At 37.6% G+C, this 20,609-nt stretch overlaps 1 protein-coding gene across 1 annotated transcript in view; it reads right to left on the reverse strand.

Annotated features, from left to right (window-relative positions):
* LOC129242909 (uncharacterized) overlaps positions 1-20,609 on the reverse strand; it is an 85,218-nt gene that overhangs the window by 47,847 nt on the left and 16,762 nt on the right. Inside the window, exon 2 of the mRNA XM_054879834.1 lies at positions 1,064-1,974. Within this exon, the coding sequence (XP_054735809.1) occupies positions 1,064-1,742 (679 nt within the window). The 5' untranslated portion in view covers positions 1,743-1,974. The remainder of the gene's footprint in view (positions 1-1,063; positions 1,975-20,609) is intronic.

Consider the following 20,609-nt stretch of genomic DNA (forward strand, 5'->3'; position numbering starts at 1 on the left):
TCAAACCCGATTCATGTTGGAAATACCACGTTTCATCACCAGTTATCATACAATGATGTAAAGGAAGTTCTTGTCTTTCCTCTCCTCTTCCAATGGAAGTGGATTTGGAAGTTACATCCATAGCTGACATTCGGCTCGGTGACATTCGGTTCAGTGGAAGCGAAATTATTGCGTCTAAAGTGTCAATATGCTTGTGTCATCGGTACAAACATGAATTTCGAACAAAGAGCAAATATCAAATTTTGTATTAAAATCATTGAAACGTTTACCGAAACATTTGAATTGATGAAAAAAGTTTATGGCGATGATTGTCTTACCTCGTTATCTCGTGCCAGAGCTCATGAGTGGTTTATACGTTTCAGATAATGTTGTGAGGACATAAATGACAATGAACATACGGGCCGCCGCCCAAAAGTAGTAATCACCGAAAACTCAATCGAAATTGTTTGTAAATACATATATCAAATTTTAACCGAAATCATCGTTGAAATTCATGGAGTCAGGGTTGAATTTTCCAAAACATCGATTTATCGCATTTTAACTGATCATTTGGGCTTATGAAAGGTCTGTGCACGTTTCATTCCGCACATGAAAAATTGAGTATGCAGGGTTACTATAAAGAATATATAGTTTCCCATGTATTTTCGTGAATAACTTTTTTTGTTGCACGGTGTTCTCAACTGTCATCATAAAATCTCTCTCTCTGAAATTACATATTACACTTCCCGGAATTTTGAGTGAGGGCTAATCGACTCTCTTTGGCAATAACTTCCAAAACAGGGTCAGTATTGGCTTTAGTATTACTTTCGCCAGTTTCATCACTTTCTAATTAGGGTTCAGATGCAATTTCGTCCAAAACTTTCACAATTTCTTGCTAGAGAGCTGAGAGCTGGTGAATGCAGTTGAAGTTTGTGTGTCAGTCAGCTGAGAAAAAATAATACGGTGGGTATAGTGGACTCAAATGAAGCCACTATTAAAGAAACGACGCTTCTTGCCAACCGTATAAGCAACTCAATTTGATCAATTTGATTGTTTTGTGTTTTCTTTATGGCCAACTACTTACGTGACTTCTCAGCCGTTGCAGTTTTTTCCACGCTTTCCGTTCGCAATTTGGCACCCACACCATTGCCATTACCGTCATTGCCACCGCGTTTGCCATGCCCCTGATGTTGCTGTGATCTCAGCTGTTGACGCTGTCTGCCCTTGCCATTACCGTTGCCGTTCCCGTTCCCATTACCGTTACCGTTACCGCTACCATGATGTCCATGATGATGCTGGTGCTGCTGTTGTTGATTTTGACTGCCAATTGCAGCAGAGAACTTTTTCTCCTGCTTGCTGCGTCCACCATTTAATGCATCAGAACTCTTATTTTGTTTCTTATTATTGTTGCCATTTTTTATGCGCTTACCACCACTTCCACCAACAGTAGCCGCATCAACTGGCGTTGCACTATCATCCACGCCTTCAACATTGGTACCGCGCGCCGCACGCTTCACCAATACATCACCCGACTCCAGGGCTATCACCAACTTAGCATTCGCCAGATCAGCAGCAGAGGTGAGTTTGGTGTGCGTGTGCGAACGCTTCACTTTACCGCCGCCAAACGTTTTGACACTTCTCTGGTCGGCTGTGGCGGCGGGGGTAGCAGCGGCTGAGTTTTGTGATCCTCTTAGCCCATAAATCAATGTCGGTTGGCAGACTAATGCTACCAATACAAGTACAAAGACCATTAGGAGATTCATTTTAATGAAAAGTTGCCGCTTTGATTGTTTTTGTTGTTGTTTTTGCTGTTGTTGCTTTTGCTGTTCGGCCTCTAGCGGAGTAGGTTTCCTAGTTTTAGTGGCAGCGCTGCTAGCCCGAATCCCAGTGCGAGTGCTGCGGCTTGTTTTTCTCGTTGTCCAACGCCGTTGCTGTTGTTGTAGTTGTCTGTTGGTGTGCAGATTTGATGGTGAGCTATTGGCCAAAAAAAAATCTCTGTAATGACAGAAAGAAAGAAAAGAAAAAAGTTAAAGAAAATCATTTTGGGAGAAAAAAAAGATATTACTAAATGTAGATAGAAACCATTGGAAATTGACATTTTTTGCACATGCACAGTTACTTCTTAGGGTGTCTGTGTGCATATACATATACAAGAATAACGCTTATACCATATATTGAATTGGTAAATGGTTTGAAGTGAGCTGAGGCGGAACGAAAAAGAGTTTGAATTTCATTTTCTGGTTTCTATTTTGATTTTAAGGATTATTTTGCGATGACTCCATCATCAAATATTTTTCGTATAACTAACGTAATACTTTTTTTTAGAAATAAACACAAAAAGTGTAAACGTAAACTATATTGACTAATTAATATTATGATGATTAATACAAAAAATTGCTGAACCTTGAATTAAAATCGTCCACCAAGACCTACTTTCTCTATTTCATCTCACAAAAGTTCGGTAATCATGGCTCACGTTTTCGAAAAAATGAGCCCAAAATCGGACCGTTGGCAGCTTGACAAATTTATTAGGCCTGAGTAGTGAAATATTTTTATTATTTTTGTGCAAAGTTTCTGTTAAGCTTGTACGTAAATGTTGTAGTTGAGATTGGGGTAAGCTCCCTGAGTTTGACCACTTTAAACGCTATTTGGTCTTTTTGACATTTTAATCTCAAAAGTTGATAGAATTAGGAGTTATCATAACTGTCGCTTAAAATAGCAATCCGTTATTGCGGAAGCTTTTCTGCAGGTTTATCTCCAAGCACAGAACTTCTGAAAGAAAATTAAGATCTCGGATTTTATTTTTAATAATCGCGTATCACAAAATGTATAGCTTTTTGTTGTGAACTGGTAATTTGTGCAGTATATTTGTTAAAACGCAACCACTTCTTTTAGCTTGAATTTCACAAATTACTCTGTAAGGTTGTGCTGAGGACACTTCATTATCGGGACATCATTTCATGATTGGTCAGAACAAAATTTGAGAGGTTATCAGCGATATCGAATGAGAGGCTGACACTCCCGACTAGAATTACAGTGAGGCATGCCGAAGAATCAGTTAGGCCCGAATTAGGCAGGCCTTACTGAGGCACGCCTCACTATTACCTTACCAGGCCCACGTTAGGCAAGGCAAATATTGGCATGCCAGAACACTACCAAATTTGGTTGTGGTCACGAAAATCTGTGGCAGTGTATCACTTAGGCATAAATTGGAGTCCCTAACTGATTTGTAGAAGGGCATCCGGAGTATTACCGAAGTTCGGTTTTTCGAACTTGCGCCTAATGAGGCAGATGTGTGGCGATACCTTTCGGGACTTGGGCCTAGTTTGGCTGCCTTATGAGGCGCAAATTTGGAATGCGGTCTGCCTTATTTGCGCCTATTCACCGCCTTACCAAAATTTCTAGGTGGGCTGCTCCTGGAGACATTTGGGAAATCATTTTGGACAATGATATAAATGCCCCGCTTTCAAAGCAAACTGCACAGTACTTGCGAGATCATACATTTTTTTTTTCAAATTTATTCAATTTTTAATATTTTAATTTAGACGAGACATTTATACGTTGATTTCTTCTTTTTCTTGATTGGCGCGATAACTATTTAAGCGATTTTGGTTGAGCTTAACAAAGCATATCAAAGGTTCTTTCTCGTGTTAGCCGGCGCAAGTTGGATACTCGAAGTTATACCAAGTATTTCTCCACCTGATTTTTACAACGCAAATGAGGTTTTCCTGTTCTTCTGTTACCACTATCTAGTGCCGCATTGAATACTTTCTAAGCGTTTGTATCCATTCGGCCGATATGATCTAACCAGCGGAGCCGCTGGAACTTTATTCGCTGCACTATGTCTATGGCGTCGTAAGACTCATACCGCTAATCGCTCTGTCGCTTGCGATACTCGCTGTCACCATTTACACTGTCACTCATTACCATTATCGGCCGTCACCTACGTGCAAATGTCCAAAAACCTTTCGCAGAAACTTTTTCCCTAACATTTTAAGCAACGCGTTATCGGAAGTTGCCATTCTCCAAGCTTCTGCGCCATTCAATAGGACAGTCATGATTGGAGAGTAATACAATGTGATTTTTGTGCGTCGAGCGAGAATTGTCTGCTTAGTCCAAAGTAGCACTTGCTGGCGAATGATTCTCCATTAGATTTCAAGGCTGACATTATTATCTGTGTTAATGCTGGTTCCTAACCTAAAACTATTACTCTCCACAGTGACTTGTGCTTATTCACAGGAGGTAATTCGTTTGGTTTAGTTCACCAACAGACCCATTCGCTTCACTTCTGTATTGAGCTTAGAAAAGGCATAAGTAATAGCGCGGCTGCTAAGGCCACACGACAGAGAGTCACACTGTTTGAAAGCTCGTTTCGTATCAAATACCTTGGAGAGATCTTTCTGAAATCTGGAGGGGCTTTGGTATTTCTTAACGTCATTTTGTACAGCCGTATTAGTTTTGTGGCGTTTATTTACCTGTTACCTATTCAAAACACCATAACTTTTTTTTGTGAAGTTAGTTTTTAATGATTTCAAAGACAAAATTGTTGAAAAATGATTACAATTTTAACATATATTCACCTTAGCTCAATATGACCACCTTTTGCCTTGACTATAGCCTTCAAACGGTCAAAAAATGGGTTGCATGCTGCAAGAATGTGATCTTGAGGTATTTTGGCCCATTCTCGTATAATCGCTTTTTTCAGCGCATCCATACTGGCATATTTTTTAGTTCCCACCTTGCTCGCCAAAATGGATCAGATGGAATAGTCCATCGGATTTGCGTCTGGCGAATTCGAAAGCCATTGGGTGGGCGAAATGAAGTGTGGAACATGATTTTTTAACCATTCTTGGTTCACACGAGCTTTATGAGATGGTGCCGAGTCCTGTTGAAACGTGCATGGTCTACGACCGAAATGTTTGCATGCCCACGGCTCTAAAGCAGCTTCTAAAACATTTCCCGATAATAAGTCGCATTGACTTTGACACCAGGCTCGATAAAAACGATTGGAGAGCGTCCATCAGCGGTCAGTGCGGCCCAAACCATTACTTGCGATGGGAAATTGCTTCGAGTGGCATACGTAGGTTCAAATTCTCGTATGAGCGTTCGGTCAAGTAAACACGATCGTTTTGAGTGTTTATGAACTGCTCAATTGGGAAATTTTTTTCATCAGAAAACACAATGTTAGGAAATTCGCCACGTTCGTGCAAGCGCAACAACTCCTTTGCTCTTTCATACCGAACTTTTTTTGCTGGGGTGAAAGATCGTGTGCTTTTTGGAACTTGTAAGCCTTGCCCTTGAGCTCATTTTTGAATATGCGTCGAATGCTGCCTTGTGATATTTTCAGTTCTTTGGCCATTTTTCTTCCACTTCGACTTGGATTTCGTTCAAGTAGAGCCTTCACTTTCCGAACTATTTCTGGCGTTGTAGCGGTTTTTTTTGGTCCACCTCCATAGCGTTTTGCAATGCTACCAGTCTCATTGTAACGTTTTATAGTGCGATACATAAACATTTTATTCTCTTTGAGGTGACTGAGTTCACGAACAATGGCTGGTTGTGATTTTCCAGCCAAATATTATATTATATAACGCAATCACACTATTACGTTTGAATTCCATCACAGAAAAAAAAAAAATTCAAAAAACTGAGACGCAAATGCTTTTGATGGCTTATAAACAATATATTGAACTGTCATTAGAACAATTTTGACGTTGATGTCATGAGCTGCTTTATAGATACAGTGTGAAGTTGGTAACACATCATATCGTTCACCCCGCAAATCCTTTACTACTAATTTGTTTTCATTAATACTGGTGCGGCGCTGACAGCGACCAGATTTTAATGAGCCATACTATATTTCTGCTGCCTTTATTAAATAGTAGGTAATAAGTTAAAGCGCGCAAAGTACAATAATGCTGGCTACACATCCATTTTTGCTGTTTTGTATTTTATGTTTATAGTTAAAATTTCACACCACCTCCTTTTATTTGGTAACTAATAAATTTAATTATTTTTTGATTATGATCTCTTTGTGGTTAAACAAATATGTGCACACGCAAATAAATAAATGATGGCTCTAGCCGCGGCTTTATAAAATCCTCAAAACTATTATTGTGGTTTAATGGTGATGTAATAATATGTGGGGAGTATACAAAGTAAAAGTCAAATCACATCGATTTCTATGAAAACGTGTAATTTTCAAATAACCATTTGAACATTTTTGTTGTTTTTATTGTTGTTGCTGAATGCAAGTTATTTATATATCATATTTGAAAGCAAAACTATAAAGCGAAAAGTACAGAAAAAGGTGAGAAAGGATGTTTTATGTAATTAAAAAAAAATGTATCAACTTAATAACCCCTTTGTGTGCAATTTTCTCACCGCAGTTTTTGCCAAATATTTAAAGTCGATTACATATTTACGTGCCGAAGTACTGTTCTTCGTATATCACTATTTTTTTCCTTATTTTGGGTAGCTTCCAAATTCCGTACTCGTCTTTCCAGGCGATCCATAGACCAATTTTTTGACTTCATCAATAGAGTTAGCATTTGGGCGGTACGGCAGTAACTCTAAGATCTTCCATTTCAGTGTTTCTATGTACATACATACGTCTTCATTCCTTTCGTGGCATTAGACCGCGTGTTATCATGGCTAGGTTAAGTTCTAACGGTTGTTCACTATGAGGGTACTTGTTCTGATCCCGTAAAACTAAGGCTAACTTATAAAAAATGGTAAAAGTTCCCTGATTTCCACAGTTCTCAGATCTTCCAACTCAGTCAAAAATTGTCTACAATAAGTGGAATATCTTCATCTAGACAGCTTCTGCAGAAGCACGTCTAGTCATTGGGCTTGCTGCCTATTAGACAGTGCCCCGTTATAACAGAAATCGGTGTGCTAACTATGCTTATTTTGGCTTAGCAGGGATGCTTGCGTTTAGCATTCAGAATCGGCCCCAAGTGTCAAGCGATTCCGCTTATGAGTTCATTATGCAATCTTTCAGTCACTATTCTTACACATTTCTCAAAACTAAGTAGCTTTCATGTTTGTAGGGGTATACCAATGACATTTTCAATGTCTGGTTAGAAAGTGTGGTTCCGAGTCGTGTAAGTTCATCGACTCTGCAATGGAACTATACCGTGAACCTTCGGCTTAGCCATCTATATGTCTTTCTGCGCTCTAGATTACCGTAGTTGATCCATTTCATGCCGTTACTTACAATAGGATAAATAAAACTATTTCGCTTTTGTCTTTTAAGCAGCTATGCAGTACTGCGAAGTCTTCCTCGCTTGGTTAGATTAATTGAAAATACTAGTAATGGGAATTATTGTTCTTTCCACAAATATAACATATAATGATGCTGCAATATACCAAAAAAATTGAGTTTTGAGAATTTTATATATTTTTCATATTTTATTGCCGAGTGCTGCCAGGTTATGCCTCACTTGATCTCCCCAAAGTAGATCCCTTTTCCTCGTCCACCAGTTCCCTATCGAAGGATTGCCGTGCCGTAGCCCTTTCGTTCATCCTCGAGACATGGTTAAGCCTCGGAGATGGAACTCATTCTTGCCTATGGGAAGAGAACCAAATATTTTTCGAAGAATTTTTCTCTTCAACGTTCCTAGTGCTCTCTCATCAGTTGTCGCCATCGTCCAAGCTTCTGCGCCATATACAAGGATGGGGATGATTAGGCTTTTGTACAGCGTTGTTTTCGTTTTTTGAGAGAGGGCTCTTCTTCTCAATTGTCTACTGAACCCAAAGTAACACCTGTTGGCATGAGTTATCCTGCGCTTAATCTATAGGCTGACGTCGTTCTGGCTGTTAACACTGGTACTTAGATAAAAAAAGATCTTCACCACTTCAAATTCGCGGTTGCCAACAGTGACGTGTTGTCCAAGACGCGCGGACTCTTTGTATGCTGACAGCAGACACTTTGTTTTACTCTCGTTCACCGCAATACCTACTTTTCCTGCTTAATTCTCCAGATTGGAGTACGCTGAACTATATCAATATCACCGACAATATCAACATCTTCAGTATACGCTTTTGTAGTAGGTAGTGCACAAGTGGTTCAATTCAGCAGCACGAGTTACATTTTTCCCAGTAGGAGATTAAAGAAATCGCACGAAAGGGAATTGCCTTGCCTTAAGCCTCACTTGGTAATGAAAAGCTTGGAGAGACCCTTTCCGATCCTGGCGGAGCCTACCGTAGCGCTCAACGTTATTTTACATAGCCGTATAAGTTTTGCGGAGATGCCAAAGTCAGACATCCGGCGTAGAGGCCGTTTCTGTTTTTGCTATCGAAAGCAGCTTTGAAATCGACAAGAAGGTGGTGTGTGTCGATTTGTCGTTCGTGGGTTTTCACCAGGATTTGGCGTATCATAAAGATCTGGTCAATAGTAGACTTACCAGACCTGAAGCCGCACTGATAAGGCGCAATTAGTTGGTTGACGATGGGCTTCAGTGTCTCACATAATAGGTGCCTTATTTTTCGTTCGATTGAAAACAATCAGCTCCTTATTTATTGTTGCGCTTTTCGCTTTCTTTCTAATATCTTTAAATAATTTTTAAACAAACATTTATATCTACTTTTATTACTTTTTATTTTATTTTATATCCATCAGTCGCGCCTCCAAATATGCTGTAAACTGCTCATCTAAAACACTGAACAGTTATAAAACAAACATATGTATATTACCTATGAACATTTGTATATGAAAAAGTTCAAAGTATTTGTTAAACTATCTACCATTGCGTTCGTTAAATGGCAAAAGTTTTTCAAGTTTTAATAGAAGCGTAGAAAACGAAACCCGTTTGTAGAAAGAAAAAAATTCCCAAATGGGAAATTCAAAGTTAGGCTATAGGAGAAGGGCAGAATAGGTCATCAGCGAGTCGTTTTGTAAGTCTGCAAACCTTGTAACAGCTGTCAAGATTTTTCCACAAGCAAAAAAAAAGGTCAATAAAAAATAGCACATAGTTTTTATAAGAATTATAAAGCCCTCTGCGACTCTGCGAGGGATGTGGAACGTTTAAAGCTTCATTAGTGTCAGATCAGCGCATTGGAGCAAAATATATGTGACTAATAGTGGAAGGGAGAAAAAGGTACAAAAAGGAGTGGAAATACTGCGAAGGACAGAACAGAGTGGGAGGTAGAAGTGAAAAAGCGCGAAATCAGCTGCTAAGCAATTCCTCGCCAACAGCTGCCACACGGATCGCGAAAAAATGCACGCCCAGCTTTTTGTGTTAATTTGTCGTTTTTTGTGGTTGTAGTTGTATGAGTGAGTGTATGCATTGCCTTGCAACTTACCACCAATGAGGAATGATTGGAAACATATGTGGCGTATTCCAAATTTGCGCCAACTGTCAACCATTTTGACTTTGAGAGGCGAAGCTAAATGCGGCATCAAATCAGAAACTGCAATTCGGTTCTGAGAAATAATTTTATCGATGCGTTGTACGTTTTTAGTGACATTTTTATTTCTGTGCAACACAGTGATAGCGCTCCTTCAGTTATATAAAATGCTCCTATTTCTGAAGCCAAGTTAGCTGCATTGCGTCAAATATAATGTTGCAGATAAGAACTTTAAAAGCTTTGCGAATTTAAAGAGCATGAAAAGTAATCAACGCGAAGCGGTATTAAAATTTACATTGTCAGCAAAACTATGTAAAATATCAGCAGTAGGGAAAGTTTAGTACGCGGGTTTTATATTCAATGATTAGGTTTTGTTAGGTGAGGGTGGCTGCTGCCTTGCACGGTGCGTACTTGGATTTATATGGTTCTTGTAGGAAAATGAGTTACTTATATTTTCATAAGCAAAATTATTAACAGAACAGAAACAAGAAAATTTTCAAAATTTATCAATTAGTCTCTGTGCTATAGTTATTTAATAATAATGATGCAAATACAGATTCAACGTGAAATAAAGTATATTTTCCAAGCATATTTTAATTTCGTGCCCAAAACCAAGCTTTTGCGCATGCCTTTATGTCACGAAATTTGCTTCTTTTTAGAAGGCGGGCCAAGAAGCATCGAGAGAATAGTAACTCAGTATTCAAAGCTCTGAAAAGTAAATGGGTAGATATTCCAGCCGGAAAGGAGGGAAGTAGCAAAGACAAAGAGATACGAGACACAGACAGAGATAGCTAGTCCTGTGCGAATTTTCCAGATTCTTTTGGTGAATCTGATAATATTTTCAGTTTGAGAGAACGAATATTACTCATTTTGATGATATCGAAACATAAAATTCGTAGCCTTGTTCTAGCAAAGGCAGGACACTCACAGAGAAAATGCTCAGTACTATCCGCCACTTCTAAGCAAGATAGGCAAATCGGGTCCTGAATGATTCTAATGGTGGCCCTATGCTGACCTTATGTGTAGTGTCCTGTAATAATACCGACCATTAACCGAACGCCTTTTCTTCCAATAAACGCTATTTCCTAGAATAAGGTTCGACAATTTTCTGTTTGTCTGTTTCACATTGCAGTTCTGCAGCGTTCTAGACTGGATCTGTCGAACTTATTTCGATTATTGGATCTGGTCTCTGTGGGGTAACCTCTGATCCACAATTGGCCAATTCATCTGGAATTTCATTTCCTTGAACAGTTCGCTATCCTGGAATCCATATAAGTACAAACTTATTTCGTCTTTCAAAAGAATTCTTCTTATATTCTTGAACAATTTTTGAGGTTGGCCTTGCGTTCTCCAGGACTTTGAGTGCAGCCTGATTGTCACTAAAGACTCCAATCTGTTTCCTGCTACATCTCCTCTCAATTCTCTTTCTGCTACTCTCATTTTGCCATTCCTCCCATAGAGTATTGATACCATCCGTCTCCAGCACTTATGTCTGGGACCCATCGGTAGTGAAAATATCCGTCAAATTTCTTTGAACGCACTCTGGATTACTCCATTGGCCTCAAATTTTCTTCCAATGAAATGAAAGTATTGGCATGAGGTCATGGTAGGTGCCAAAAACAGTGGATACTGCTCAGATATCATCATCGAAGTTCCCTCTTCGTGCCAGAAACTATATTTATGGAGTCTATATATTGCTTTTATTGCTTCCTATTGTAATTTAAGATCCAAAGGCTGCAAATCAAGCAAAGCATTTAGGGCATCGCCGGCGGTTGTACTCACGGCACCCGTAATGTACAAACATACTCTTCTTTGTAGTCTGTACAGTTCCTGACGTGGCGACTTAACCATGATCCGTTGCCACCAAACCGTACAGGAATAAGTGATGATTGGTGTGATAAGTGCTGTCTATATCCATAGGACCACATCAGGTTTCAGACCCCAGGTTTTACCAAAGACTCTACGGAATTGTCGGCATGTCGGCAACGGCAAATATCGCAGGCGATGGAACGATGAGCTGTATGAGCTTTACGACGACATCGACATAGCGCAGCGAATAAAGATCCAGCGGCCACGTTGGCTGAGTCATATCGTCCGAATGAATTTGTATCCGGCTCTGAAAGTATTCGATGCGGTACCAGCTGGCGGTAGCAGAGGTAGAGGAAGGCCTCCTTTGCGTTGGAAAGATCAGGTGGAGAAGGACTTGGCTTTACTTGGTGTGCCCAACTGGCACCGGTTAGCACGAGAAACAAATTACTAGCGCGCTTTGTTAAACTCGGCCAAAATCGCGTAAGCGGTTATCGGGGCAATTAAGAAGAAGAGTGTCACACCTTTCAGTGCTGGAAGACTGAGTGTTTTCCAATTTCCATTTTTTCGTAAACAAGATTAAGGTATCATAGGCATCGTCCACACATGACTAGACCTTTCGACTTTTCAACAAGAACGGTGGCAAACTGATTGGTTTAAAACCATTACCTAGGGAATAGTCATTCTATCCTGGTTTCGGAATAAATACTACTCTTACACGTTACTATTGGGTTATGTATACTGGACTACTTCTCTTAGTTCTCTCGAAGGGGCGGCTATAAAGTGTCGTATGGTGGGTAGGCCGAGGCTACGATAGCTTCGACACTATTCCCACTCTTCCAGTACTTGATCTTAGCAACAACGATACCCTCTAAAACCTTTTTCCAGCAATGTTCCGTTAATAGCTAATAATAGCATATAGATAAAGGTCTCGAAGATTAAGCAAGATATGATGTTGTTTAAGCAGATTTTCCCAAACACTTTGAATAAAGTACATTACGCTATTCTTATCAATAAACTCGCGGCCTACGGCATTAAGGGAAATATATTAAAATGTTTCCATAATTTTTTAACAGAAAGAAGGATTTTTGTAAAAATGGGCATCATTAAATCGTCAGTAATAGCAAACGCTGGGATACCTCAGCGGTCACATTGTGGGCCGCCATAATACCACAAGGGTATATTAATTTTGTTCATGGTTGTTGTTCTAAATATATACATATATACGAATGTACATATACCAAAAGGCTCAGAAGGATGAGAGGAGTCGATGTAGATATGACTGTCCATACGCACAATTACTCGAACGAAAATGAATATATTTCAATGAAACTGGGTGCAAAAGCTACTCTATCCAAAATATGTAGGTAGATACAATTCAAATTACAAATGAAGCAAAATTACTCAAATTTGGTACAAATGCCTTTTTTTTTGTTTTCACCCTTTTGCACATTTTTAATGGTAAATCGGCATGGGAAACTATGTTTGTTTCTTCACGAATGTGTTTGAGCCGGCATCTCTTGATCCAACTCACAATTATTTTACTGTTACTATTCGATAAATTTCTTCTGCATTTTTTAATAACCTTTATTAATTTTTCCATTTTTTTCAACTTTATTTAAAACACTTAATTCACGTCACTTACAACTGCCAAAAATTCAGACTCCAATTGTATAGAAGTTCTATTTTTTTACTCGTCATATTTTGGGTAAAAATCATTTCAGCGGGACTTTAGAATTGGAGGAATGTTTTCGCGGAAAAATATAATTGGTATATATAAGTATATATAAATATATACAAAAATTCGTGCACGCTTTTGTTGATCACTGTACACGATGTTATGTTTATAACAACTTTAATTGCATTCTTAATGCGGTCAGCAATTATCGCTCAAATTACCTCAATTACCCATTCGAAAAAGTAAAACAAAAAACAATAAATGCACTTGCAATTTGCATTTAATAGCAATTTTCATTAAAATGCAGCGTTTCATAGGAAAATTATGTGCCATGCATTTGCATTTACAAAATACCCGTTGATACATTTATACGTACTCACATACGAAATGTGATCATCCTTTCACGTAAAGCTCCTTAAATAAATGGTTAGAGTCGTTACTTTGTTGTAAGCGATACGAGCTTCACATTTCAGTAGCTTTAGTTGGGGGAAAAAACACTTTGAACTGTACCTTTTTGGCTGTATTTCTTGAGAGCTACACGGCGTATACGTAACTTTAACTAGCCTGAGCATTTTTAAATACCTGGATTATACGAAAGGAATTGCATCTCTTTATGACCTTTAGCAGGTGCCAAGCCTTTATGGAGTTTCTGCTTTAACGCTATAATAGTAAATAAGTGTGAAATTTATTCCTGGGAAATAGTCATACCTGCGAAGTGAAAGTTGGAATGTGTTACAGTTTTCTTAGATAACAGATACAAGTTTCGGTTGAAAAAGTGGTTTGATTCAAAACCTTATGCTTACTTAGTTATACTTAGGCACATATTTATTTAAACGCAAGAAATGGTTGGTTATGTATTTAGTCTTAGCATTGAAGAATTCTTAAAATTCATTATTAAAATGAGTGCTCTGCTCCGTGCGCTGAATACAGTGTTTAGTCTTCTCGGCTCCGTTTGAGTTTCATTTCTGCTTCAAGGCATAAATAAACAAAACTGCTCGATTTTGAGCGATGAAATTCCATGACTAATTAATCATGCTCTTTAACGCTGTGAAAAGTATATTAATTTCGTTAAAATGAAGCAATATAACGGACTGGCCATTTATGGCCTATTGTGTTCATGCATAATCTCTGGAATTTTTTAAATAAGCCATGCGCTTTATTTTCACATTTCAAAATACTTAGTCTTAATGAGACACCCTATGGAAAAATATGTCATTTAACATTACTTAAGCGGGGGCGGAGATTTTCTTGAAAACATTTTCATTCGTCATGTGAAATGGTTTGCTTGGCATGAGATGCATTTATGCACTATTGAAATATTTGTGCAAATATACGAGTATATTTGCATGTTTGCATATGTGAATGTATGCTTAAATATATTTATGTATGGATATATGTATGTATATGTATGTACGTATTTATATTGATTCATATGTATATTTATGAATAATTTTGATTTATAATATTCTATATATATGTATAATACATATATATATATATATGTATACGTATATTAAATATACATTCTTTCCAAGAAATTCATCCTCAATACTTAAGGACTTTTTTATCCATTTCTGATTAATTTGATATATGCCTAAAATACTCATACTAGATTTGATAAATCCGACTGCATAAGTTATTAAAAACACATTTTGTTTCACATTTCATTCGAGGGATCGAGTTTTGTTCTATTTTCATTTAAAGGGTATGCCAATTAATAAAAATCATCAATAAAATTTTAACTAAGCCTTACAGCTCAGAATGGTTGTTTATCTTTTTTAATGGCTATTTGTGCACTGCGACCTGAAAGGATATAATGTGCAGCCATATAGCCTACTCAAACAGTTTTAGGCTAATAATGAATCCTAAAAATGCTGCAGGCTAATTTTCGATCAGGAGGTTCGATTTTCGGCTTTCTAATTAAGTTAGTCTGCGTGGTGCCACTGTTAGGTAGACGAATAGAACATGTTCTGTTGTTTCTTGTTTTTAAGGCTGCGGCCTCGCCTTTAATGAGACCCGAATCTTTCTTTACTATGAGACAACACACCATCAAGGCAAAGCTTAGGAGTGAAGAGCTAGCGCTAAGGGAGGTTTGCTGGCACCAAACTATGGCGCTACCCTACTAGGAGGGTACGGGCAAAAGAGATTTGGAAAACGCATACCCCTCCCCAAGGGTAAACTGAGAATGCTCACGGTCATTCTCACAGGCCAGAATAAAGGAATATATGCTCAATCCAACCCAGCTTCATTCTGAGTTTAATAAGGGAACTGGGTTGGTGTATGAGGTAATATGACGAGTAGAGGGCACAAAAGACCATGAGGTTGAAGGGCAAATCTCATAAATAATCTAATGCAGTCTAAGATTGAATGACTTACGTGGCCATGACATGTCACCTAAATGGATTATCCGTTTGCGGTTCGGCGTCACCTTGCGGGAACTATGTGTGTGTATTAATGCAAATGAATGTCCACTGTGACATCGCAACCAAATAACCCGCACGAAGCTAACGTGGCCCGCCGCCGGTCATAGCTCAGGGAGAAACTTTAAATTTAAAACCTAATTCTGCCCTGTATAATAAATGGATTTTAAAATCTAAGATACTCTTGATATTTTGCCATGAATATGAAGGACTATCGTTTATTATATAAATTTAATTGATTGGAAATGAAATAGATATGGTGCTTTTAGCCGCAAAAAGGAAAGCAAAATAGTAATAATAAAGCCGGTGGTAGATTGTTAGGCTACGCTTTTACACATACATATGCATGTATGCATGAATATTTAACAAATCTTAATAAAGCTTGAATTTTTGTTTCTATATGAAATATTTAACAACAGCTCTAATAGATAATACATTTTATAGATATTTATAATTTAGTAATTGTAAGTGAGAAATTGCAGATAATAAATTTGCCTAATTGGATGTTGTAGCAGTTTACTAGTAATATATTAAAAGTTATGTATACAATTCGCAAATTAAATTAAACATATTTATATATAATGTTATATCAGTAAATGAATTGCATTTTCATTCCTCAATATTTTTTTTGTGAAACGTTTGTCTTAAGATAAATCAAGGCCAACATGGCTGCGTTTCTGATTATTACCCGCAGAGGTATCTGGCAAACGGATAAGAAATAACATTTTTTTTAGTTTTACTGGTAAGTAGTCTATGTTTGACTTTGAACTGACCTTCAATTTGACCCCGCAAGAACCCACAGACAACGAATTCGGATTGAGCAACCCCAAAAACGTATATATAATTTATTTTTTTTTTTGATAAAAATTAGTTTTTAAGTTTTAGTAGTTAGGGGATGGCTCAAGTCTTTAAAGAGGTTTGGAAATTTGTTCTGATGCATTACCATTTATTAGAACTAAAATAAAACATTTCCAAACTCAATTTGAATACATTTTGTTTTTAAAGTTTTTCGGAACTCTTCATAAAAATACCCCAACTCAAGGGTGTGTCTTGATATAAATTGGTCGAAAAGTCCCCTATGTGCGGTGTAGTCACCAATTATCAGCGCCTAACTTATTTAACGGTAGGCTCAGGATGCGTTTCGATAGGGACGTCTATCCACGTACCTGTCTTCATGTCATGGGGAATAATTTAGAGAGGACTTTACTTCTCAATTGTTTAAAAAAAAAAATTACGACTTGTGGACAAAAAATGTTCTTTGTTGGGATTTAAGGTGGTGTTAATGTCGATGCCTAAATAAGTGGAATCTTGTAATTCGAAATTACAACTTCTTAATATGTTATATTTTTCGAATCTGATCTAATAAAAGGTTTTCCAATAAGAAGTGTTATTTTGATATGCAAAGAAAAATGCTATTCTTTAATATAAATGATCGGATGCTTATTTCATTATAAAGAGGAAGGTATGCCGTTAATAATGGAAAATACCATCAGGCAAATGGCCACCACGACCACGCTTACAGGACAATATCCTTTTCATGAAATTTTCCATAACCGAATTGCAAAGTGGCTGCCCTATGTCCTCAGTAGCCTCACCAATTCCATCTTTGAGGTCTTGAATCCACCCTGGACTGTTGGCGTAGACCTTCTCTTTCACGTGGCCCCAAAGAAAAAAGTCACAAGGTGTTAAATCACAAGATCTCGGTGGTCAATTGTGATTACCTCTTCGAGAGATAACACGGTCCGGAAACTTTTCCCGTAAAAGATCAATCGTTTCGTTGCTTGTGTGGCACGTAGCACCGTCTTGTTGAAAATAAACGTTGTCCAGGTACGTTTCCGTCATTATAGTTTGTTAACGTCTGTCTAACGATATAACGGCTGCGTGGAAGAGCGTAAGAATTCGAGTGAGACGAGTGCAACCGAGACCCCGATGAGGTGGCAGCCGAAGTCACTCTCACAATTTTGCCTCGAACGGCCAGACCTTGTAATCTATCATCCTAGGTATTTGAATGATGGCGGAAAGTGGAAGATCCTTGCATAAAGCGGAACCATTCTATCTTTATCCTCAGTATGCAATTTACTCTGCCTAATTACTGCTCTTAACTCCTTAGTAATTTTTTTATTAAAACCTTTTGGTCATTATAAATTTACTTCATACAAAGAAACGAAAATTAGTATAAAAGAGGATATCTCTAAGAACAACGTAGAGAACGTAGGTTCGAATCTCGTTGAAACACCAAAATTAAGAAAACAATTCGTCTAATAGCGGTCGGCCCTTGGCAGGCAATGGCAAACCTCCGAGTGTATTTCTGCCATGAAAAAGCTCCTCATAAAAATATCTGCCATTCAGGTCGGCTTAAACTGTAGGTCCCTCCATTTGTGGAACATCAAGACGCATGCCACAAATAGGAGGAGGAGCTCGGTCAAACATCCAGAAAGGGTGTACGCGCCAAGTATACACATACCTATATATATATATATATATAAGTAAAAACATTGTTTTCCGTACAAACCAATCTTCCCTAATGATCATGCTTTTAATGAGTGTATTTATGAGTACCAAATGTGTATACGTTAGCTTGGACAAAGCTTTCTTACACACTTATGTTTATTAATATTGGGACATAATGCACTGCAACCTCTGATGTGATTGATGTGCTTCATGTGCTTGCCCACAAACCTAAAAATGAAGGCTTACTTTAATGCATTTCGTCTTCCGTCACATCTAGTAAAATTTTCTGCTTAACATTTTCTTGGGACAACTTGATCTTATTTTCCAAAATAATAGTTAAATTCTTCAATAGAGTTCTGGTTCAATAGAGTGCGGAGGTTAGAATCTACGTGTATGAAACATCAGAGTGATAGAAAATGCTTTTTATAATAGCAATCATCCTCGGCAGGAAATGGCAAACCTCCGAGTGCATTTCTGCTATGAAAAAGTGTCAGTTTGATGCTGAGTTATGTATTCAAGTCATTTTAGATTAAACTCATGGGTCGATATTTGACAAAATTTTAAGATTTCGTTTTTGCTTTAAAGCAACACATAAAGCTAATTGCTGCGCTACTCTTTGACCCTTTTTCGAAGTATGGCACATCGTATACCTCTTGAGTGTTCACATACATAAACAAGTTCTAAGTACAGGGTTCGGCATTCGAAGTGTAACCAATTAAAAAGGTCATAAATTTAGTTAGGAAAATTACTTTTATTTCATTCAAAGTAGGAAATGTGTGAAAATAATCCAAAATTAAGAATCAATTTACTTTTGCTCGATATGATCACCTTTTGCCTTGCCTATGGCCTTGAGACGATCCAGAAACGAATTGCAAGCTGCCTGAATGTGACTTGCAGGTATTTTGGCCCACACGCGGGCAATGGCTTTTTTCAGCGCTTCAAGACTTGTGAATTTTTTAGTTCGGACGTTGCTCTCCAAAATGACTTAAAGGGAATAACCCATCGGATTCACGTCTGGTGAATTTGAAAATCATTGTGTGGACGTTATGAAGTTCGGAACGTTGTTTTTTAGCCTTTCTTGGTTTGCTCGTGCTTTGTGAGACGGCGCAGAGTTCTGCCACCGAAATGTTTATCTGCCAACGGCTTCAAAGCAACCTCCAGAATACTTTTCCGGTAATATTTCGCATTTTCCGCAAACGTTGACGCCAGGCTTAATGAAAACGATTGGAGAGCGCTCATCTGTGGTTATAGCGGCCTAAACCATTGCCTGTAGCGGGTGATGTCACCTAGTGGCCAATCGATGAATAATATTACTCTTACATTTTCTAAATATTAATATATACATGAATATTTCAAAATTGGTATCATTAGATTAAATATAAACATTTTTTTTATTAGACGTTATCAAAAGTAAATTTCAAGTATAAAAAACCTTTTTTTTCCGAAAATAGGGATTTATTTTTGTTAGCGAAGCGAGGATATAATCAATTGCATACTTCATGGTGTATCACATACCTAAATTAAAGTGAATTAAAAGGTTGACTTTGAATAAAGAACAAGTAAGTATGTATAAATCGTTTTTTATCGGCACAAATTTGGTATTTTTCGGAGTAGTTCGACTTCAGTCAGAAAAGTCTAGTTGCAAACTAGTTTTTTTCTGACTAGTTGTGCGTTTTACTGCCTATCATGGTCACCCCATATTATGCGCAAAGCCTACAAATGCATGTACATACTCATATACACACATATACATATAAGCTTCAGAAGTGGTTGGGCTGGCATAGCATTTCCAATCAACAATTCTCAAGAGAAAGTATTGGCAATATGAACACTCAGCTGTAGCTTTCAAGAGGTATATTTCTTCCCTCTCATATTTTACCTTTTCCCATTTGCTTTTAACTATTTGCATTGCTGGTACATATGTATGTATGTATGCATGTATTATGTTCAAGCTAAGTAAAAATGTTAACAGGACTACAAACAAATCCACATACACATAAGGGAATATTCGTATTACCGAAGGAAAAAATGCAATTGTTTGTAAATATGTATTTGTGATAACAATATTCTAACAGAGTTGCCAAATTCTCGGAACAAGCAAATCAAGAAACATCTCTTTTGGCGAAAAATGCTTTCCGCTAATAAACTGAGCTTTTATTATTCGAATATTGTGGAATAACGTTCACTGAATTCATTGAAAATCTCATAAATCAGAAATTTAACATTCATTGAATTCACTGAAAATCTGTTGAATCAGAATTCTGACATTTTGTTGCAGAATTTCTAGACATCGAGTTGCTGTTAAAATTTCTTGTTAAAATTTTCTGTATTTTTTAAAGGAGGTGCTTTTTGAAAGTATCTTATTCCTTAGAGCGAAATTCTTAATATTGATATTGACTAATAATAATCATTTTTTATTTTGGTTTAGATATCTAGAATGCAATTCCATAATTTAAACATCATTTTGAATTATAAAGGCTTAGTTCCTTAGTGAGAAGTGTTTTTCATCAAAAGAAGAAGCCAAGTAGAGCAATTTTCAGAAAATATATCAAATTTTTGTATCACCGTTGGTGGAAGTAAGTACAGGGTGGCTGATGAAAGCCGCTACCAAAAAAAAAAATTGAATAACTTTTTTTCTTTTTAAGTTATCTGTTCCATTTTTTTTTTAATTTGCAGATTGATCTTTAAAATTTATTAAAATGGATAACTGGGACACGCAAACAAGAATTTGGATAGTCCGCCGCTATCACGCAGTGGAGTCCGTAGTTTTGGTACAGAGCGAGTACAGGCGGATGTTTGGCGGCGATCCCCCGAGCAGGTGGACCATAATGAGACTGGTGAATAATTTTGCTGAGCAAGGAACAGTCGCAAGAAGGCCTTATCATCGAAACCCACCAGTTCGGACGGAGGAAACGATCGCTGCTGTA

The sequence above is a fragment of the Anastrepha obliqua genome, chromosome 3 (assembly GCF_027943255.1).
Source record: "Anastrepha obliqua isolate idAnaObli1 chromosome 3, idAnaObli1_1.0, whole genome shotgun sequence".
Classification (NCBI taxonomy): domain Eukaryota; kingdom Metazoa; phylum Arthropoda; class Insecta; order Diptera; family Tephritidae; genus Anastrepha; species Anastrepha obliqua.